Raw genomic sequence first — 23,157 nt, 5'->3', positions numbered from 1 at the left:
GATCCTCCTCTCCATTCCAATTATGAATAGATGGATTTTAAAAGCAATGAAAACATTTTCTTATAGGGTGCGTTGTGTGTCCCAGTGGCTGGTTGTGGCACAGAGAGAACTGTTATTACATTTCATCTGGAGAAGAATACAGAACATGGAATGAGAGTCGGGAAGTGTGTGAAGGGATGGAAGCCCATCTACTGGTCATAGAGGACCGGGAACAGCAGGTATGGTATAACATGGCAATAGATGTGAGATGGATGGACAGATACAGAGGATTTATACTCCATTGTTCCAGAATCTGCATGTTTAATATACAGCAGGGGTCTCCAAATTATGGCCCTCCAGTTGTTCAGGAACTACAATTCCCATCATGCCTAGTCATGTCTGTGAATGTCAGAGTTTTGCAATGCCTCATGGGATCCGCAACAGCTGAAGGGCCATAGCTTAGAGATCCCTGTTATACAGGAATGACCAGAACAGCTGAACTCACAGTATAAAATGTCACCTAAATGATTATGGCACGCTCTTGGTAGCTCACTTTTGTCTTGTCACCTAAATGATGGCCACATGTATGAATTTGATTATACAATCAAACCACAAAATAAAATAACGCAATAAAGACCCCCCATTTAATCAATTTAGTGGTTTATTGAACAATTTCAACTCAGCCAAGTTGTAATTATATCGATTGCTTCTTTTGCTAACATAAATAGTTTTATATTTTTAATAGTGTCAATATGTCAAAAACAGTGAGAACTATAAATCTCCTCCAAATACAAACCTGAAATAAAACACTGTTGCAACACATATAATACAAAATTGTAAAATAAAATGCTAGAAAATAAACAGTGAATGGGGAGGGGAGACAGCGCTCAAAGATACCAGAATATCCTATTTTACATCATAAAGTGCAAATGATACATAACTAGTGTTGAGCGAACACGGACTGTATTATTCGTGTTCGTACCGAATAATTGGATTTTTGTTACCCGAACGCGGACACTTTACTGTATATTCGGGTAAAAATCCGTGTTCGGTCGTTTTATTTCCGGGTTTTGCATGCTTTGGCGCTCTTTTCATGGCGGGCTTTCAACAGCCAATCAACAATCGTTTAACTGGTGTGCCTTAAGCCATCCCAGCCATGCCTGCAAATGTCTCAGTAGCTGTGATTGGCCGTCTGAAGCATGTGACCAAGTCTTTATAAGTTCGAGGCAGCCGCAGCGGCGTCATTATGCTGCTTAGATCAGGGACAGAGCACACATCAACGTGCTGGCTGCTGATTAGGGAAAGATAGGCAGGAAAAAACCATTTGTGTCCGGATAGAATTGAGGGACAGGTCGGAGTGTTTAGGCAGGGCGAGTTGTAGGCATTTTAGGGATAGAGTCTGCTGAATTATAGGGTCAGTGTGTTCTACAAACTACAATCGATATTGCTGTGTGGGGTGGGGTCTGCACTTAGTTCTCCTGATCTACGATCTCTTCTCAATCCTGTTAGGGACAGAGTCTGCTGAATTTTAGGGAAAGTGTGTTCTACAAACTACAATCGATATTGCTGTGTGGTGTGGGATAGGAGATAGGCAGGTGTCAGTGATCCACATCCATTTTTCTGTGTGTGGGCTGCAGTGAACACAATCTTTTTGGGGTGCAGTGAACACAATCCTTTTGGAGTGCAGTGAACAAAATCTTTGTGGGGGTACAGTGAACACAATCTTTGTGGGGTGCAGTGAAGACAATACTTGTGGGGTGCAGTGAAGACAATCCTTGTGGGGTGCAGTGAACAAAATCTTTGGGGGGTACAGTGAACACAATCTTTGTGGGGTGCAGAGAAGACAATCCTTGTGGGGTGCAGTGAACAAAATCTTTGGGGGGGTACAGTGAACACAATCTTTGTGGGGTGCAGTGAACAAAACCTTTGTGGGGTGCAGTGAACACAATCTTTGTGGGGTGCAGTGAAGACAATCCTTGTGGGGTGCAGTGAAGACAATCCTTGTGGGGTGCAGTGAACACAATCCTTGTGGGGTGCAGTGAACAAAATCTTTGGGGGGTACAGTGAACACAATCTTTGTGGGGTGCAGTGAACAAAACCTTTGTGGGGTACAGTGAACACAATCTTTGTGGGGTGCAGTGAACAAAACCTTTGTGGGGTACAGTGAACACAATCTTTGTGGGGTGCAGTGAAGACAATCCTTTTGGAGTGCAGTGAACACAATCTTTGTGGGGTACAGTGAACACAATCTTTGTGGGGTGCAGTGAACAAAACCTTTGTGGGGTACAGTGAACACAATCTTTGTGGGGTGCAGTGAACACAATCTTTGTGGGGTGCAGTGAACAAAACATTTGTGGGGTGCAGTGAACACAACCTTTGTGGGGTACAGTGAACACAATCTTTGTGGGGTGCAGTGAACAAAACCTTTGTGGGGTACAGTGAACACAATCTTTGTGGGGTACAGTGAACACAATCTTTGTGGGGTGCAGTGAACAAAACCTTTGTGGGGTACAGTGAACACAATCTTTGTGGGGTGCAGTGAACAAAACCTTTGTGGGGTACAGTGAACACAATCTTTGTGGGGTGCAGTGAAGACAATCCTTTTGGAGTGCAGTGAACACAATCTTTGTGGGGTACAGTGAACACAATCTTTGTGGGGTGCAGTGAACAAAATCTTTGTGGGGTACAGTGAACACAATCTTTGTGGGGTGCAGTGAAGACAATCCTTGTGGGGTGCAGTGAAGACAATCCTTGTGGGGTGCAGTGAACAAAATCTTTGGGGGGTACAGTGAACACAATCTTTGTGGGGTGCAGTGAACAAAACCTTTGTGGGGTACAGTGAACACAATCTTTGTGGGGTGCAGTGAAGACAATCCTTTTGGAGTGCAGTGAACACAATCTTTGTGGGGTACAGTGAACACAATCTTTGTGGGGTGCAGTGAACAAAACCTTTGTGGGGTACAGTGAACACAATCTTTGTGGGGTGCAGTGAAGACAATCCTTGTGGGGTGCAGTGAAGACAATCCTTGTGGGGTGCAGTGAACAAAATCTTTGGGGGGGTACAGTGAACACAATCTTTGTGGGGTGCAGTGAACAAAACCTTTGTGGGGTACAGTGAACACAATCTTTGTGGGGTGCAGTGAACAAAACCTTTGTGGGGTACAGTGAACACAATCTTTGTGGGGTGCAGTGAAGACAATCCTTTTGGAGTGCAGTGAACACAATCTTTGTGGGGTACAGTGAACACAATCTTTGTGGGGTGCAGTGAACAAAACCTTTGTGGGGTACAGTGAACACAATCTTTGTGGGGTGCAGTGAACAAAACCTTTGTGGGGTGCAGTGAACACAACCTTTGTGGGGTACAGTGAACACAATCTTTGTGGGGTGCAGTGAACAAAACCTTTGTGGGGTACAGTGAACACAATCTTTGTGGGGTACAGTGAACACAATCTTTGTGGGGTGCAGTGAACAAAACCTTTGTGGGGTACAGTGAACACAATCTTTGTGGGGTGCAGTGAAAAAAACCTTTGTGGGGTACAGTGAACACAATCTTTGTGGGGTGCAGTGAAGACAATCCTTTTGGAGTGCAGTGAACAAAATCTTTGTGGGGTACAGTGAACACAATCTTTGTGGGGTGCAGTGAACAAAATCTTTGTGGGGTACAGTGAACACAATCTTTGTGGGGTGCAGTGAAGACAATCCTTGTGGGGTGCAGTGAAGACAATCCTTGTGGGGTGCAGTGAACAAAATCTTTGGGGGGTACAGTGAACACAATCTTTGTGGGGTGCAGTGAACACAATCTTTGTGGGGTGCAGTGAACACAATCTTTGTGGGGTGCAGTGAAGACAATCCTTTTGGAGTGCAGTGAACACAATCTTTGTGGGGTACAGTGAACACAATCTTTGTGGGGTGCAGTGAAGACAATCCTTGTGGGGTGCAGTGAAGACAATCCTTGTGGGGTGCAGTGAACAAAATCTTTGGGGGGTACAGTGAACACAATCTTTGTGGGGTGCAGTGAACAAAACCTTTGTGGGGTACAGTGAACACAATCTTTGTGGGGTGCAGTGAAGACAATCCTTTTGGAGTGCAGTGAACACAATCTTTGTGGGGTACAGTGAACACAATCTTTGTGGGGTGCAGTGAACAAAACCTTTGTGGGGTGCAGTGAACAAAACCTTTGTGGGGTACAGTGAACACAATCTTTGTGGGGTGCAGTGAACACAATCTTTGTGGGGTGCAGTGAACACAACCTTTGTGGGGTACAGTGAACACAATCTTTGTGGGGTGCAGTGAACAAAACCTTTGTGGGGTACAGTGAACACAATCTTTGTGGGGTACAGTGAACACAATCTTTGTGGGGTACAGTGAACACAATCTCATACTTCTGAAGCTTTGGGTGCTGCCTGTTCTATACTCCTCCTCCTCCTCCTCATCCATCCTTTTAGGTGTACAAACAATAGTAATTGGGGCCTAGTGTGCTTCTGTACGTGTGAAAAACATACACTTTTTTTGATCATATTTCCTATTCCGTTATTCAATAAAAACCTTTGGGGCTCAATTAAATTGCGGAATAGTCTGTGTTGGTACGTGTGAGATCCACCTTTCCAAGTTTTTGGGGTTCATCTCATACTTCTGAAGCTTTGAGGGTGCTGCCTGTTCTATACTCCTCCTCCTCCTCTTCCTCATCCATCCTTTTAGGTGTACAAACAATAGTAATTGGGGCCTAGTGTGCTTCTGTACGTGTGAAAAACATACACTTTTTTTTGATCATATTTCCTATTCCGCTATTCAATAAAAACCTTTGGGGCTCAATTAAATTGCGGAATAGTCTGTGTCGGTACGTGTGAGATCCACCTTTCCAAGTTTTTGGGGTTCATCTCATACTTCTGAAGCTTTGAGGGTGCTGCCTGTTCTATACTCCTCCTCCTCCTCCTCCTCATCCATCCTTTTAGGTGTACAAACAATAGTAATTGGGGCCTAGTGTGCTTCTGTACGTGTGAAAAACATACACTTTTTTTTGATCATATTTCCTATTCCGCTATTCAATAAAAACCTTTGGGGCTCAATTAAATTGCGGAATAGTCTGTGTCGGTACGTGTGAGATCCACCTTTCCAAGTTTTTGGGGTTCATCTCATACTTCTGAAGCTTTGAGGGTGCTGCCTGTTCTATACTCCTCCTCCTCCTCTTCCTCATCCATCCTTTTAGGTGTACAAACAATAGTAATTGGGGCCTAGTGTGCTTCTGTACGTGTGAAAAACATACACTTTTTTTTATCATATTTCCTATTCAGCTATTCAATAAAAACCTTTGGGGCTCAATTAAATTGCGGAATAGTCTGTGTCGGTACGTGTGAGATCCACCTTTCCAAGTTTTTGGGGTTCATCTCATACTTCTGAAGCTTTGAGGGTGCTGCCTGTTCTATACTCCTCCTCCTCCTCTTCCTCATCCATCCTTTTAGGTGTACAAACAATAGTAATTGGGGCCTAGTGTGCTTCTGTACGTGTGAAAAACATACACTTTTTTTTTATCATATTTCCTATTCCGCTATTCAATAAAAACCTTTGGGGCTCAATTAAATTGCGGAATAGTCTGTGTCGGTACGTGTGAGATCCACCTTTCCAAGTTTTTGGGGTTCATCTCATACTTCTGAAGCTTTGAGGGTGCTGCCTGTTCTATACTCCTCCTCCTCCTCTTCCTCATCCATCCTTTTAGGTGTACAAACAATAGTAATTGGGGCCTAGTGTGCTTCTGTACGTGTGAAAAACATACACTTTTTTTTATCATATTTCCTATTCAGCTATTCAATAAAAACCTTTGGGGCTCAATTAAATTGCGGAATAGTCTGTGTCGGTACGTGTGAGATCCACCTTTCCAAGTTTTTGGGGTTCATCTCATACTTCTGAAGCTTTGAGGGTGCTGCCTGTTCTATACTCCTCCTCCTCCTCTTCCTCATCCATCCTTTTAGGTGTACAAACAATAGTAATTGGGGCCTAGTGTGCTTCTGTACGTGTGAAAAACATACACTTTTTTTTTATCATATTTCCTATTCCGCTATTCAATAAAAACCTTTGGGGCTCAATTAAATTGCGGAATAGTCTGTGTCGGTACGTGTGAGATCCACCTTTCCAAGTTTTTGGGGTTCATCTCATACTTCTGAAGCTTTGAGGGTGCTGCCTGTTCTATACTCCTCCTCCTCCTCCTCCTCATCCATCCTTTTAGGTGTACAAACAATAGTAATTGGGGCCTAGTGTGCTTCTGTACGTGTGAAAAACATACACTTTTTTTTTATCATATTTCCTATTCCGCTATTCAATAAAAACCTTTGGGGCTCAATTAAATTGCGGAATAGTCTGTGTCTGTACGTGTGAGATCCACCTTTCCAAGTTTTTGGGGTTCATCTCATACTTCTGAAGCTTTGAGGGTGCTGCCTGTTCTATACTCCTCCTCCTCCTCCTCATCCATCCTTTTAGGTGTACAAACAATAGTAATTGGGGCCTAGTGTGCTTCTGTACGTGTGAAAAACATACACTTTTTTTTTTATCATATTTCCTATTCCGCTATTCAATAAAAACCTTTGGGGCTCAATTAAATTGCGGAATAGTCTGTGTCGGTACGTGTGAGATCCACCTTTCCAAGTTTTTGGGGTTCATCTCATACTTCTGAAGCTTTGAGGGTGCTGCCTGTTCTATACTCCTCCTCCTCCTCTTCCTCATCCATCCTTTTAGGTGTACAAACAATAGTAATTGGGGCCTAGTGTGCTTCTGTACGTGTGAAAAACATACACTTTTTTTTGATCATATTTCCTATTCCGCTATTCAATAAAAACCTTTGGGGCTCAATTAAATTGCGGAATAGTCTGTGTCGGTACGTGTGAGATCCACCTTTCCAAGTTTTTGGGGTTCATCTCATACTTCTGAAGCTTTGAGGGTGCTGCCTGTTCTATACTCCTCTTCCTCATCCTCCCTTTAGGGTAGGAAAAAATTTAATCGGGCATAGTCTGTGTTTGTACGTGTGAGATACACAGTTTTTTATCCTATTCCGCTATTCAATACACACCCTTTTGGTGTAAAAAACATTAAATTGCGGCATAGTTTGCATATTTGACTGTGAGATACACCCGTGCGATACTGTTGTTCTTTTGTTCCGCTATTCAATAAAGACCTTTCTAGGGCAAGATCTTAAATTTCAGAAATATGAGGAGAGCGTCAAATAGGGGCCGTGGCCTGGGTCGTGGTGGTGCTGCTGCTAGAGCTCCTGTTGCAAGGAGAGGACGTGGTCGATCTGTGCCAGCTACACGCACAAGTGAAACACCTTCCTCAAGTGTGAGTAGGCGACAGAACCTGCATCAGTATTTGGTAGGGCATCATACGCCTCTAGAAGTGATGAGGCCAGAACACAGAGAGGCGATAGTAGATTGGTTTGCTGCTGACAGTGCCTCCAGTTCCTTCACATTGTCTCCCACCCAGTCTACTGCAGAAAGCTCAGAGTTGGCACCTGCAGCCCATGTCCAACCGTCTTTCACCTCACCCCCTTGCAAATCAGGCAAGCAGTCTGAGCCCCAAGCCATAGAGCAGTCTCTTATTCTTTTTGAGGACTCTGTCAGCAGGGTTTCCCAGGGCCATCCACCTAGCCCTGCCCCAGAAGTGGAAGAGATTGAGTGCAGCGATGCCCAACCACTTATTTCTCAAGATGAGTACATGGAAGGACCATCACAGCACGTCTCCGATGATGACGAAACGCAGGTGCCAACTGCTGCGGCGTTCAGCATTGTGGAGACCGACAGGGAGGGCAGGGGTGAAGACTGGGTGGAAGATGATGTGGAGGACGATGAGGTCCTCGACCCCACATGGAATGAAGGTCATGCAGGTGACCTGAGTAGTTTGGAGGAAGAGGCGGTGGTCGCACAGAGCCACCAGCACAGCAGAAGAGGGAGCAGGGTGCAGAAGCGGAGCGGCCGTGCCCTAGACACTACGCCTGCTACTGCCCAACACAGCAAGGGAACGAGCGCACCAAAGTCAGCTCAAAAGAGTTCTCTAGCGTGGAAGTTCTTTAGAAAATGTGCTGATGACAGGACACGAGTGGTTTGCACCCTGTGCAATCAGAGCCTGAAGCGAGGCATAAACCTTCTCAACCTGAGCACAACCTGCATGATCAGGCATCTAAGTGCAAAGCACGAGCTGCAGTGGAGTACACACCTTCAAAACCAAGAAACGTCTCTGGCTCATCCTGCTTCCTCTTCTGCTGCAGTCTCGGCCGCTCCAGCCACCTCTGTAGTCATACCGGCACCTGCCACCCCGCAAACAGACGATCTGTCAGCAACACCACCACCTGGGTCACCAACAACCATCTCCACAATGTCCCGTGGAAGCGTTCAGCTTTCCATCTCCCAAACACTTGAGAGGAAGAGGAAGTACCCCCCTACCCACCCGCGATCCCTGGACCTGAATGCCAGCATTTCACAATTATTGGCCTTTGAAATGCTGTCATTCCGTCTGGTGGAGACGCCCAGTTTTAAAAAGCTTATGTCGGTGGCTGTCCCACAGTACGTCGTGCCCAGCCGCCACTACTTTTCCAGGCAAGCCATCCCTTCCCTGCACAACCAAGTGGGGGAAAAAATCAGGTGTGCACTGCGCAACGCCATCTGTGCCAAGGTCCACCTAACTACCGATACGTGGACCAGTAAGCACGGTCAGGGGCGTTATATCTCCCTAACGGCACACTGGGTAAATGCAGTGGCGGATGGGCCTGAGGCGGATAGCAATTTGGCACATGTCCTTCCACCACCGAGGATTGCAGGGCGCTTCAGTTTGCCTCCTGTTCCTAACTCATCCTACTCCGCTACCTCATCCTCTACCGCCTCCTCATCCGGACAGCGTAATACCTTCACCACCAACTTCAGCACGGCCAGGGCTAAACGACAGCAGGCAGTTTTACAACTTGCCTGTTTGGGGGACAAACCACACACCACGCAGGAGTTGTGGAGGAGCATGGAACAGCAGACAAATGAGTGGTTGCTGCCAGCGAGCCTCAAGCCCGGCCTGGTGGTGTGCGATAACGGGCGAAATCTCATAGCAGCTCTGGGCTTAGCCGGTTTGACGCACATCCCTTGCCTGGCGCATGTGCTGAATTTGGTGGTGCAGAGGTTCCTTAAAAACTACCCCGATATGTCAGAGCTGCTGCAGAAAGTGCGGGCCGTCTGTGCGCACTTTCGGCGTTCTCACCCTGCTGCTGCTCGCCTGCAGCGTAACTTCGGCCTTCCCGCTCACCGCCTCATATGTGACGTGCCCACAAGGTGGAACTCCACCTTGCACATGCTGCAAAGACTGTGCGAGCAGCAGCAGGCCATAGTGGAGTTTCAGCTGCAGCACGCACGCGTGAGTCGCTCTGCGGAACAGCACCACTTCACCACCAATAACTGGGCCTCCATGCGAGACCTGTGTGCCTTGTTGCGCTGTTTTGAGTACTCCACCAACATGGCCAGTGGCAATGACGCCGTTCTCAGCTTAACTATCCCACTTCTATGCCTCCTTGAAAAAACAATTCGGGCGATGATGGAAGAGGATGTGGCACAGGATGAGGAGGAGGAGGAGGAGGATGAAGAGGTAACATTTCAAAGGCTTTCAGGGCAGTCATTCGCAAGGGGCTCCGAGGGTGGGTTCCTGCACACACAAACGCCAGGGACACAATTGTCCAGCAGGGGCACAGTTCTGGAGGATGAGGAGGATGAGGAGGAGCTGGAGGAGGAGATGGAACCATGTTCACAGCAGGGTGGCACCCAGGCCAGCTCATGGCCATCACTGGTGCGTGGCTGGGGGGATACAGAGGACACGGACGATACACCTCCCACAGAGGACAGCCTTTCGTCGCCTCTGGGCAGCCTGGCACACATGAGCGATTACATGCTGCAGTGTCTCCACAACGACCGCCGAGTTGCCCACATTCTAACTTGTGCTGATTACTGGGTGGCCACGCTGCTGGATTCCCGTTACAAGGACAACGTACCGTCCTTAATTCACTCACTGGAGCGCGATCGCAAGATGCGCGAGTACAAGCGCACGCTGGTAGACGCGATGCTGCTGGCATTCCCATCTGACAGCGGGGCCACAGTGGAAGCACAAGGCAGAGGAGGAGGAGGTCGTTAACTCAACCAGGGCACCGCCAGCACCTCAGAAGGCAGGGTTAGCAGAGGTGCAGAGGTTCCTTAAAAACTACCCCGATATGTCAGAGCTGCTGCAGAAAGTGCGGGCCGTCTGTGCGCACTTTCGGCGTTCTCACCCTGCTGCTGCTCGCCTGGCAGGGCTGCAGCGTAACTTCGGCCTTCCCGCTCACCGCCTCATATGTGACGTGCCCACAAGGTGGAACTCCACCTTGCACATGCTGCAAAGACTGTGCGAGCAGCAGCAGGCCATAGTGGAGTTTCAGCTGCAGCACGCACGCGTGAGTCGCTCTGCGGAACAGCACCACTTCACCACCAATAACTGGGCCTCCATGCGAGACCTGTGTGCCTTGTTGCGCTGTTTTGAGTACTCCACCAACATGGCCAGTGGCAATGACGCCGTTCTCAGCTTAACTATCCCACTTCTATGCCTCCTTGAAAAAACAATTCGGGCGATGATGGAAGAGGATGTGGCACAGGATGAGGAGGAGGAGGATGAAGAGGTAACATTTCAAAGGCTTTCAGGGCAGTCATTCGCAAGGGGCTCCGAGGGTGGGTTCCTGCACACACAAACGCCAGGGACACAATTGTCCAGCAGGGGCACAGTTCTGGAGGATGAGGAGGATGAGGAGGAGGAGGAGCTGGAGGAGGAGATGGAACCATGTTCACAGCAGGGTGGCACCCAGGCCAGCTCATGGCCATCACTGGTGCGTGGCTGGGGGGATACAGAGGACACGGACGATACACCTCCCACAGAGGACAGCCTTTCGTCGCCTCTGGGCAGCCTGGCACACATGAGCGATTACATGCTGCAGTGTCTCCACAACGACCGCCGAGTTGCCCACATTCTAACTTGTGCTGATTACTGGGTGGCCACGCTGCTGGATCCCCATTACAAGGACAACGTACCGTCCTTAATTCACTCACTGGAGCGCGATCGCAAGATGCGCGAGTACAAGCGCACGCTGGTAGACGCGATGCTGCTGGCATTCCCATCTGACAGCGGGGCCACAGTGGAAGCACAAGGCAGAGGAGGAGGAGGTCGTTAACTCAACCAGGGCACCGCCAGCACCTCAGAAGGCAGGGTTAGCATGGCCGAAATGTGGAAAAGCTTTGTCAGCACGCCACAACAAACAGCAGCACCAGCAGCTCAGATGGAACGTCTTAGCAGGAGGCAGCATTTTACCAACATGGTGGAGCAGTATGTGTGCACACGCCTACATGTAGTGAATGAGGGGTCTGCCCCCTTCAACTTCTGGGTCTCCAAATTGGGCACATGGCCTGAGCTTGCCCTTTACGCCTTGGAGGTGCTGGCGTGCCCTGCAGCCAGTGTATTATCTGAACGGGTATTTAGCACGGCTGGGGGTGTTATAACAGACAAGCGCAGCCGCCTGTCCAGAGACAATGTGGACAAGCTCACGTTCATTAAAATGAACCAGGCATGGATCCCATGGGACTTTTCCGTACCTTGTGCAGAATAGCAATGGATACCGACCTTACCCAGCCATTGTTCCATTTTTGCTCTTTCTCACTCTTTTGGGGTGTACCCTCATTTAAAATTTGTGAAAAGAAGCAGTGTTGGCTACCTCGTCCTCCTCCTCAGGGCCAGATTAACGTAGGGGCTATTGGAGCTGCAGCTCCATGCAGGCCCCTACCTTTTATATAGGCCCCGGGTTGGCCATATTCACTGTGACCGCTCTTCTGTCACTTGTAAACACAGAAGTCTGGCTTCTATGCTCGCTTCCCCAGGCAGCACCCTCAGAACCTCCCCACACAGCGCGAAGGCCGGACAAGGAGGGACAGTTGCCGATTGCCGATGTTGGGCTTCAGAGACAGCATCCCATGTTGAATTAGGCATGCATGGCTGCACCCTTCCTCCTCTGGGTGCATGTCAAGGCACGGCCCTTAAGGCCCTTCAGAATCCTCAGCACCAAGACCATGATGCTCTTAATCCGGCCCTGGTCCTCCTCCACCGCCGCTTCCACCTACACCGCCCATAGGTGTGCGCAGCCTATTGCATTAGGGTGTGCACCCCAAAGTTGAAATACACATGCATGTGTTTGCCTACATGTACATGGCCCCGATACATTACTCTCCCTGCTGGCAAAGAGAAATAGAGCAGAGCAGGTGCGAGGGAGATCTTTCCCATCTCCTCACTGGCAAACAGAGCGATAATGCTATGTGCCCTAGGTGATTAGGGTGTGCCCAGGTACACCAGGCACACCCTGTGCGCACGCCTATGACACCGCCACATCCACCACCACCTCAACCTCCCTCCTACTCCATATGGGCCTTGTCCTTCAGAGATGAAGAACATTGTTTTATTTTTCTGTTTTTTTGTTGTTGTTTTAAGTTATTTCCCTATCCACATTTGTTTGCAGAGCACTTGCCATGCTCTTAACTACGTTTTGCTGCCATTTGCAGCACTCTAGCCCTTTCCATTGGTGTTTTAGAGCCATTTTAGTGCCTTAAAGTTCGGGTCCCCATTGACTTCAATGGGGTTCGGTGTCCGGGAAAAGTTCGGTAAAAGTCCGGGACACGGACCCAGACTTTTTTTTAAAGTTCGGCCGAACCCGTCGAACACGGACATCTAGGTGTCCGCTCAACCCTATACATAACTCATAAAAATGCAAAAATAAAAATGCAAATAAAAAACACACACTTAAAAATCATATAAAAAGTGAACACCCAACCGGTTCTTCAAAGTGCTGAAATTTATAAAAAATTAAAAAATATTGAATAAAAAAGTCTGTGCTTAACAAAGTTCAGTTTTGAATACTGGTGCAAAGGTGCAATAAACCAAACAATTCCAAAGTGCTATGTGCTCAGTGTAAAAAAAGGGGGATGTCCACATGCAGGATCGAAACACTGGAGGGAATCCGCCACCTAGTTATGCACCCACTCACCAGACGACCCCTTAGGGTCTAGCTCAGGTAAATGGTCTTTGGAATGGTTCCCAGATAATCCACAACCGTTCCCACTATGATGTGTATGAGGATCCGTTCCACTGTTCCCAAGGGATTCTATATGCATCCACTGTAAATCCTCCTAATGGGTGTGGTGGTCTCAGATGGGGCACAAGGAAGGAGGGAGACTCATGGTATAGTATGTATGTACTTTCTTTAATCAAAAACGTAGTCACTTACATGTACAACAGGAACAATGCGGCTCACAATCAGCAAGTGCAGCGATGCCAGTATGCGTCCTAGCGTGCGTTCCAGTGACCGGAAGTGACGTGGGCGTAGTGCGTGACCCGACGCGTTTCGTCATCAAACTTATGACGTCATCAGCGATCCACCCGCTGCGCTCGCGGAAGACATTTATATACCGACAAGGCGTCTGATAGGTCAATTTGGCTCAGTATTGGATGGAAGACGAGTTATGATTGGGCGTCTTTAGTGTCTTTAGGGAAGTGATTATTGCTCATCAAAGTTAACAGGGAATGATGGCCCTAGAGTAAATCGCTCTCACTTCAACATTCATGACAGTATGTAATGTATGATGCAATCAATGTTTTTTGCATGTAGGTGCACCCAACGTGTGCGTGTATGTATGTGTGTGTGGGGGGGAGCTTAAAAAAAACTCTGTGCTTTTTAAAAAAAAAAACATTTTGCAACTTTAATTTTTTTAAGCTTTAGTTTTTTTCACTTTACTTTATTGCTATCACATAGGGGGCAAACCCCTAGCATAATGGAACTCATTGAAGCTGGTGAAGTGCATATCATGCTTCACCAGCTTCTTCTTCAACCACAGTAGGACAGCTGGTTACTGGAAGCAATAAAATCCTTGTGTGGCGGGATCAGATGGTGTATGGGTGCTGATCTCCCTCTGGTCTACAGCCAAACACCTATCATGCTGGTTCTTGGCCCACGGAAGTAATAGCAGAGCCTTGGATATATGGAGGTGGTGGGTCAGGGGAGGCTGTGTTGCACCATCTCAGGCCCACACAATAGACAATTTTCAAAAAATTCCAGTTTATGGATCATCAACTTCTAAAGAAATGATGGAATAGACAGATCTTCAGACTTCTCTCCAATATGTGTGTCTGATGTCTGTGGTTGGATTTTGACAGATCATTTTCTGTGTTACCAGGAATTTATAAACAGATCCATCGGAGGACAAGCAGGACAAGCAGTGTCACAGTTCTGGATTGGTCTGTACAGAGATGGAGATGGATGGAGATGGGTGGACGGTCAGCTCTATAATACCAGCCTGTAAGTGACTCTTCATCTACACTGAGAATATGAATGTTGTTCATCCAGAAAACAATAGATCCTCATAACTACTCATTGTTATTTATTACCCAGATTTCACATATCAACAAAATCTTCAGGAAACTGTGTAAGGATGCATGCAACTGCTGGATATTATAAGGGTGACTGTCAACTCAAACAAAACTGGATTTGTCAGAAGAGAGTCCTGAAGATCTAACAGTGATCTCCCAACATATGGACACACTGCTTGATCCATAATACAAAGTAATACAGGAAGATGACTTTATCCTCAAATTCTAGATACTAGGACTCCACTCCTTCATCGGGAAATCCCGGGTTTGATAACAATTGTTGTATTTTTATTGTGCATGATAGCTCCATGAGCACCAGTGAAAGGGAGCCTTGACTGCTGGGAGTATGGAACTTTAAAGCAGAACTAAACCCCCCCCAATCCTTTACAGACAAGGAAGCTGCCATCTTAGCCTCTGCTTGATTTGCAGTCGCCACTGTGCTGCACATGTGATTAGTTATGACACAAACCATTTGACCCCATAGGGCTTGGCTTGGGTGGAAGTCAAGCTGAACCCATCTTGTTGTTTCACTGTTCAGGATGGGTTGGTGTGCGGCGGTGTTTCTCCCTTTACAGTTTATGATACAGAGCCAATGGACGAGCTCCTTAGCCACCTGCACCCTTGAGAAGAAGTCACCGGAGTTGAAGGATTATGGTTTGGAGCAGCACCTCAAATTCCTAGGGTTGCATTTGATGGATTGCCAGTTTGTTTGAGAATGCAAACCACTGTGACAGTAGGGTCACATTTACACAGGCACATGGGGTAGCCAGGGGCAGCTGCCAGTAAGAATCAGTAGAGTTTTCCTGGTGGTAGTAAACGATGCCTGCCCACATTTGGTGTGACCAACAGCAGCTGCCAGGTTGGTTCTCTGTACTAATCAATCGGCAGTGCCACCGCTGTTCACACATAACCACTCATCTAACTGGTTACACACAAATAGAGGCTCCAACTGACCCTGAACAGTGTGTATCCTGGGGTGGCACTTCTAAAGAATTTTTGACTGTGCACAAACTGGTTGCAGCTAATCAGCCAGTTTGTATGTGGCCAAAGCACAGAGTATTGCTGAGTCCAGAGGTGGTGTTTAGCCCATGTGAATGTAGTCTTATCATTCACAGAAAAAGAAGTTCAGCTCCCCTCCCCACCCTTCCCCCACCAAAATAAAAAATTAAAGTCAGCGTCTACAAATTGTAGCTGCTGACTTTTAATATTAGGGCACTTACCTGTCCAGGCATTCAGCGGTGTCCTCACCTGAGCCAATTCATCAATCAGCTCTCAGGTACTGGCACCACCATCTTGACTTGCGGCTTCACAACCGATCTCCTACTGCGAATGCGCAAACCGCACTGTGCTTTGTGAATGAGCCGCAGTCTTCTTGGACCTATGAAGTGTCCCAGAAGGCTGCAGTCGAAAGGGGGGTGGAGAAAAATTTTCAGGTCAGATTTCCACCACGAGTTGAGCCGGAAGTGAGAACGGGTACCTGTCAAAACCAGGTACCCACCCCCTCCCCCCAAAAGGTGCCAAATGTGGCAGCAGAGGGGGGGGGGGGGAGTAGGCAGACAAGTGGAGCTTCCCCTTTTGAGTAGAGCTCCACTTTAACTCAGTGGGTTTAGTTTTTCTTTAAGTGGCTCTGAAGATGTAGCATGTTAAAGGTCAATGTTTTGATTCACTCACTGACCTGATTGGATTAAGTTGTATGGGGGTAGCCTTTGGGGTCTATTTTCCAAAGGTTGGGGAACAGACATTGACCTTAAAGATTCCTGCCATCTGACAGGTTTGCCACCCTGATTTCTATTTGATGGTCAGATCTTAAATTGCGGTTGGTACCTTGCCATGGTTTAGATCAGTGTTTTAGATCAATCTTGAGTCTTGAGACACCCCATTCTAAATTGTAAAAACTATTCTCATAGTTTTATATAATGCAACAACATCCACACATGTAGGAAACCCAACGTTAGATGTGATTTTTTCTTCCAAAGAAAATACACTTATGCAAATTGGTACTGACTAGTATTCCAATGCTTCTATTCTCCCTCATTCAGCTATTGTGACCCCAACACTGATGGAAAGGGGCAGGGGAGGGTCAAACAAGGATGCTATGCAGGTGACTGACATACTCCCTATAAACTGATGATGTAATTGGTCATTAGGAAGGTTGTTATGGTGCACAATGGCTTTGATACAATTGTTGTACCATTATTAGGCATTTTGCCAAGGCACCCCTGAAGAAACCTCAAGGCACTTAAGGGTGCCAGGGTGAAGGAGGTTGGTTTAGATGGTTCATGGTTTATGTCCTTAAGTGGGTTGTTGAGTTTGTTGAATGCTGGTCCAGCACTCAAGGTAAGAACAGATATTCAGACTATTGTGAATGTTGTTTAGGTGCTTATGTTAACCACTTGCAGACCACCAGCAGTACATATACTGCGGCAGGTCGGCTCTGTCCCTGGAAACAACGTAACTGTGCGGGACCACGAGTGGGGGCATGTGTGCCGACTATTCACCACAGGGGAAGCTGATCTGCGGGTCCAGAGGCCGGGATTGCCACTGGGCACCCACGATCGCTTTCCGTTAAGACAGAATGGCGGTCTGCCGTTGTAAACATGCCAGTCCTCTGTTCTGTCAGCAATGAATACAGGGGCCTGTGTTCCTCCTATTTAGGTCCTTGTGTTTATTCCATAAGTACATCCCCCAAACATTTAGAAAGCACTCCCAAGGGACACATTTAACCATTTGATAAGCCCTGGTGTTAACTCCTGCCCTGCCAGTGTCATTATTACAGTAACAGTGCATATTTTTAGCACTGATTACTGTAGTAGTGTCACTGGTCCCCCCAAAAGTGTAAAAAATGTCAGTTTGGTGTCAGATCTGTCCGCCACAATGTTGCAGTCCTGCTAAAGATCGCTGATCGCTGCTTTTAGAAGTAAAAAAATAAATAAAAATGACATAAATCTTTCCCTTAGATTGTAGACGCAATAACTTTTGCGCAAACCAATCAATATACTCTTATTGCGATTTTTTTACCAAAAATATGTAGCAAAATACATATTGGTCTAAAATAATGAAAACAATTTGATTTTTTGATTTTTTTTTTTTTGGGAATGTTATATAGCAGAAAGTGAAAAATGTTGTTCTTTTTTTTTTTTTTTCAGAATTGTCGCTCTTTTTTTGTTTATAGTGCAAAAAATAAAAATTGCACAGGTGATCAAATACCACCAAAAAGAAAGTTCTATTAGTGGGAAAAAAAGGACATCAATTTTATTTAGGTACATCGTCGCACGACCGGGCAATTGTCCGTTAAAGTAACGCAGTGCTGAACTGCAAAAAAAATGGCCTGGTCATTAAGGGGGAAAACCTTCTGGTCCAGAAGTCGTTAAAAGCTTAAACCACTTCAATACCGGGCACTTTTACTCTTGTCCTGCCCAGGCCAACTTTCATCTTTTAGTACTGTTGCATTCTTAATGAAAATTGTGCAGTCATGCTGTGCACATATGAAATTTTTATCATTTTTTTTTCACACAAATAGAGCTTTCTTTTAGTGGTATTTAATCACCACTGGGTTTTTTTTTTTTTTTCTGAGATATAAGCAAAAAAATAGCTACCATTTTGAAAAACTTTCTTAGTTTCTATTATAAAATTCTGCAAATAAGCCGTTTTTCCTAATAAATTTGGGTTAAATTTAATACTGCTACGTCTTTTTTTGTCAAAATTGTATATTTATTGAAGTTTTTTTAGGAAAATACAGAGGTTACAGTTTGTAGCTACTGTATATCATACATCAGAGCAAATAAACCTCAAAGTGAATTAAGCAAACGACAGGAAAATCAATTATTCAACCTTCAAAGACAGGGCAAACATATCGATTGGAAAGGAGTAAATAATCAAAGTAATCAAAATAAATCTGCTATGTAAGGAATCAAGGACATAAGAGAAAAGACGTTCAGAGATGAAGACACATTTTAGGATGTGTCAGTTGGAGTGCCATACTCATATTGGCCCCATACTTCCCATATTTTGGTAAATTGTGGCATTGTTTGATTAACAGATGCAGTGAGATACTCCATTCTGCAGATCTCAGAAATAGTATGAAGAAACAAGGTATGGGGGGATCCACTGATAACCAGCACAATTGGATAACCCTATGTGCAGCCAGTAAAATGTAGGAGATAAACTGTTTGATGGACTTTTTTATCCCTGGAAAGGGAAGACCCAGCAGGTAATATAATGGATCTAGTGGAAGGGATGCATTTAACAAGTTTTGGAGCATAGATATAACCTTAGCCAAAAAAGATTGTATCAGTGAACATCGCCAAAAAAATGTGGTAAAGCGACCCAATGTCAGTGCCACATCGACCGCATAGAGGAGATTTAGAGAAGTCATGACTATGGAGCATTTCAGGGGTTCTATACCAAAACATTATTATCTTGACAGTAGTCTCTCTCTTCACCACAAATCTAGATGATTTAGATACAAATCCTACCCCAACAGGGAAGAGGTATGTAGAATTTGTGACCACTTGCCCATATAGGGGTGGAGGTCTATAGTAAGTGGGGTGGCTTCATGTAATATTTTGTAGATGGATGAAATGAATTGGGATTGATAGGGTCCCTGGGCATAAATGTATTCAAATGAAGTGGGTGTATCCAAAATACATGACGGGAATATAGAGGTAAAAAGGTGTCTGATTTGGAGATATGAGAAATGCATACCCTGTTTGGGTACATGATATTTGGGTTGTAAATCTCCAAAAGAAAGCATCTTACAAGAGATAGGGTTTACAAAATCGCCCCACCGTGCGCCCATAGGAAATGGTATCAAGGATAAGAGGATTAAAGAGGACATTAGTTAGGGGGGGGGGGGGCAAAGTGAGGAGAGAGAGCATTTCCTATACTGTAGGTGCTTCGCCATACCTGCATAGTAAATACTGCTACATTTCTTTGGTAAAACATAATCCAAATTAGTGTATATTATTTAGTCTGTGCATGGTATGTACAGTATCATTGAAAATTGATCACACCTGATGTACTGACTGCTATCTCATTCTTGAGGCCCTGAAATGTATGGACAGTACAAATACTCCCCAAATTACCCCTTTTTGGAAAGTAGAGAGTCCCAGGTATTTAGTAAAAGGCATGGTGAGCTTTTTGAAATTGTAATTTTTTCCACAATTCTTTGGAAATTTAGGAAATAAAATAAAATGTGTTTTTTTTTCCACAAAATTGTCGTATTAACAAGTTATTTCTCTGACACGGCATAGGCATACTTGCAACTACACCCCAAAATACAACCTGCTACTCCTCCTGAATATGGCAATACCACCTGTGTGAGAAATTTTTACAGCCTAGCCACATAGAGAGGCCCAATATCCAAGCAGCACCTTCAGGCGGTTTAGGAGTATAAATTACACATCTAATTTCCTATCTATCTATCTATCTATCTATCTATCTATCTATCTATCTATCTATCTATCTATCTATCTATCTATCTATCTATCTATCTATCTATCTATCTATCTATCTATCTATCTATCTATCTATCTATCTATCTATCTATCTATCTATCTATCTATCTATCTATCACACTTTTGAAGGCCCTGGAGCACCAGGACAAAATAAACACCCACAAAATGACCCAATTTTGGAAGCCAAACACCCAAATGTATATCCTATGAGGCAAAAAAAGTCTTTTGATTATGTCATTTTTTTCCACAAGTTTTTGGGAAATGTGGAAAGAAAATGATTATTATTATTATTATTTTTTTTTACCCAAAGTTGTCAATTTATAAAATATGTCTAAAGCACAAAAAACAATAAGGTGTAACCACCCTTCTCCTGCGCTTGGTATCCAGGCCCCTCGACCACACTCCTCACGGGACTGACAATTGGCTTCTCAGATGGCTAAGGTCTTGCTGCCCTTATCGGACTAGGGTAGTCCACCGCTACTAAAAGCAAAAAGAACAAAAAAAGGGCGCACCGACCTAGCGCATTATCCTCAATAAAAGGCTTTATTTAAGTGACATTAAAAATGGCTACTCACAGGAAGAGGCTACTCCTGAGGAAGAGGCTAGGCCTCGAAACGCGTCAGTCATCTCTGGTGTCCACTATGTGGTTTGATTGAAGCAGTATATGTTGATACTGAATTCCTTTGGCTCCTGTAGGGCTGTTGTGCTGTAGGTTGGAAGCGATCCTGTCTCAAGGTGGAGTAATCCCTTCTTCTATGAGCCTGCAGGCTCATAGAAGAAGGGATTACTCCACCTTGAGACAGGATCGCTTCATACCTACAGCACAACAGCCCTACAGGAGCCAAAGGAATTCAGTATCAACATATACTGCTTCAATCAAACCACATAGTGGTAAGTAAATACCCAAAGGGGGGCACCCCAAAGCAGCACGGAACAAGCATCAAGCTTCTGTTTTCCACTGAAGGACTGTTTTTATGGACTGTTTAATATGCACTAAGGCTGCACTTTATTTATGAGTTTTACATTGTAATATCTGCACTTTTTATTGCCTTTTTGCACAGACCTAACACTATAGTGGCACTTTATTGATTAATTATTAGTGATTAATTAACACAGATGAGTTGTTTAAGGTCACATTTAATTCAGTCAATTTTTAGCAACGCTGCAAACACTGACCTCAAGCCATTTTTAATGTCACTTAAATAAAGCCTTTTATTGAGGATAATGCGCTAGGTCGGTGCGCCCTTTTTTTGTTCTTTTTGCTTTATGTCTAAAGCACAGCATGAGCATACCAAGAATTACACCCCAAAATACATTCTGCTACAACTCAACTCAACAAGTATGATGATACCACACGTGTGAAAATTTTTTACAGCTAAGATGAACAAAGGGTAAACAAATATTACCTGTGGCTTTAGTAGAGCAGTTTCCACAGAGGAGAGACACTCCAGGCTCCAGGAAGCAGGCAGAAATGTGGTCAGCAAAAGTCAAAGGAATCATCCAGGCATCAGGCAGGAACATGGTCCTTAAAAGTCCGGGATCAGTACAGGCAGCAGGCAGAGATATGGTCAGCACAGCCAAAGTATTGGTCCAGACAACAGGCAGGAACATGGTTCATAAAAAAAGTCCCGGATCAGTGCAGGCAGAGATATGATTAGCACAGCCAAAGTATTGGTCCAGGCAGCAGGCAGGAACATGGTCCATAAACATGTCCTGGGTCATTACAGGCAGAGATATGGTCATCACAGTTAAACTATTGGCCCAGGCAGCAGGCAGGAACATCAGGCTTAGGGCCTCGATCTGGTAAGACATGTGCACAGGGGTAGAGGCTTCTTCTCACTTAATCTCTTTGAAGCCTCCAGACCCTAATCTGGAAAGTCCAAAACCCGGAAAAAAAGCAACATTTTTTTTTCTACTCTGATACTACTGCAGGTCCTAATTTGACAGGGGTGGGGATGCAGATGTACAGCTTGCACATAGACAGTGTGCATTTGGGGGCCAATCACCTGCATACTTGTACAATTAGGGCCTGCGGCTGTGTTCGTACAGGTGCTGCATCCCCATAGAATGACAGGTGTCTCCAGCCCAAACCCCTCCTTCACACTGCCAGAGTACCTGTGTGATTGAGCCCTTAATAATATTTTTCTATTTATTTTTTTAATTAACCTGTTGAGAAAGGTAGGGGGGGAGGGCTTTGGTGAAATGTTATTATGTCAGACTTACAAAAAATACAGATTTTTCCAGCGATGTGCTGTCACTACTAAGAGGAATTCCTTCTTTGTCTGGTCTTCTCTCTGCGTTCTTGGGCTCCAGCTGTTTGGCCAAAATGCGATGATGAAGCTCCCACACAATCACGCGGGAGTCATGGTCACAGCACAGCTCTCTCCATGGATGGTATGTCATCCATTGAGCGCGCAGTGCACATACAACAGTGCTATCACTGGCACTGTGAAAAAAGATAAAGAGAAAGATAAAAAAAATATACAGGCTGAGTATAGGAATATAAAAAGGGGAAAACATAACTGCGCTAAACAATAATAAAGGAGATGATATATAGTGAGATAACACCCAGCCAAACAGAAATAACAAAAATAGTTGCGCTAAAAAACAAACATTTGTGTCCAATTGACAATCACAGATAACTCATACAGCAGTGAAATGATAATATAACAACGGTGAACAAAACACCCATGATCGTCGAAATGATTGCTGAATCTTCAAAGTAAACCTGACGGGTTTTCAGCTGTAGCCGGCCGGCTTTTTCTTATGCTCTTGACTCTTATGTAAGTGCAATTCCGTGTGATGTGTTCCCAATAAATGATGGTTTTACACTATGGTACTTTTTCCATTGCTTCTTATGGGTTGCTTATGTCCTGCTACCATGCGAGTTTTGTTGGACCTTCTTGGATGAGTGCCCTGTGATCCCCTACCTGGATTCGGTGCCTGGTGAAGAGTTACAAGCGCTATAGGGAGGCCCGGAGCAGGAGCGGAGCGATAGCATAGGGCCCGCATGACTAAGTGGACAGGGGAGTGTAGGGGTTAAGTCAGGAAACAAGTTAGCAGTGGTCATGGGGGGAGCCTAAGTTGTTTAGCTAGCTTTAGGGGGAGGTGGGGCTGGCAGGCAGGAAGAGGTGGGATCTGCTGGGGGGCGCCAAAATCCCCTCACTTGGCAGAAGAAGCGCCCCTCCCTCCCTCCCTATTGTTTAACCTCTATTTGTTGGTTCCTTGGTGGGGGGTTTGTTCTTTTTCTTTGTTTTTTGACAGGTTTTGTGTAAATAAT

General features: G+C 45.4%; 2 protein-coding genes across 2 annotated transcripts in view; both read left to right on the top strand.

Annotated features, from left to right (window-relative positions):
• The window catches only part of LOC309563275 (natural killer cells antigen CD94-like), a gene marked incomplete at its 5' end in the record, with an annotated part of 32,043 nt that extends 17,461 nt beyond the window's left edge, over nucleotides 1-14,582 (top strand). The window contains 3 exons of the mRNA XM_082267680.1: nucleotides 67-218; nucleotides 14,229-14,350; nucleotides 14,444-14,582. Of these exons, the coding sequence (XP_082123806.1) occupies nucleotides 67-218; nucleotides 14,229-14,350; nucleotides 14,444-14,567 (398 nt within the window). The 3' untranslated portion in view covers nucleotides 14,568-14,582. The remainder of the gene's footprint in view (nucleotides 1-66; nucleotides 219-14,228; nucleotides 14,351-14,443) is intronic.
• The window catches only part of LOC309564180 (C-type lectin domain family 7 member A-like), a gene marked incomplete at its 3' end in the record, with an annotated part of 91,838 nt that overhangs the window by 20,215 nt on the left and 48,466 nt on the right, over nucleotides 1-23,157 (top strand). The gene's annotated exons all lie outside the window — the stretch shown is intronic.

The sequence above is a fragment of the Pelophylax lessonae genome, assembly GCF_965119305.1.
Source record: "Pelophylax lessonae genome assembly, chromosome: 9".
NCBI lineage: Eukaryota > Metazoa > Chordata > Amphibia > Anura > Ranidae > Pelophylax > Pelophylax lessonae.
The sequence above is the reverse complement of the archived record's forward strand: the minus strand, read 5'-3'. Positions and strand labels throughout refer to the sequence as shown.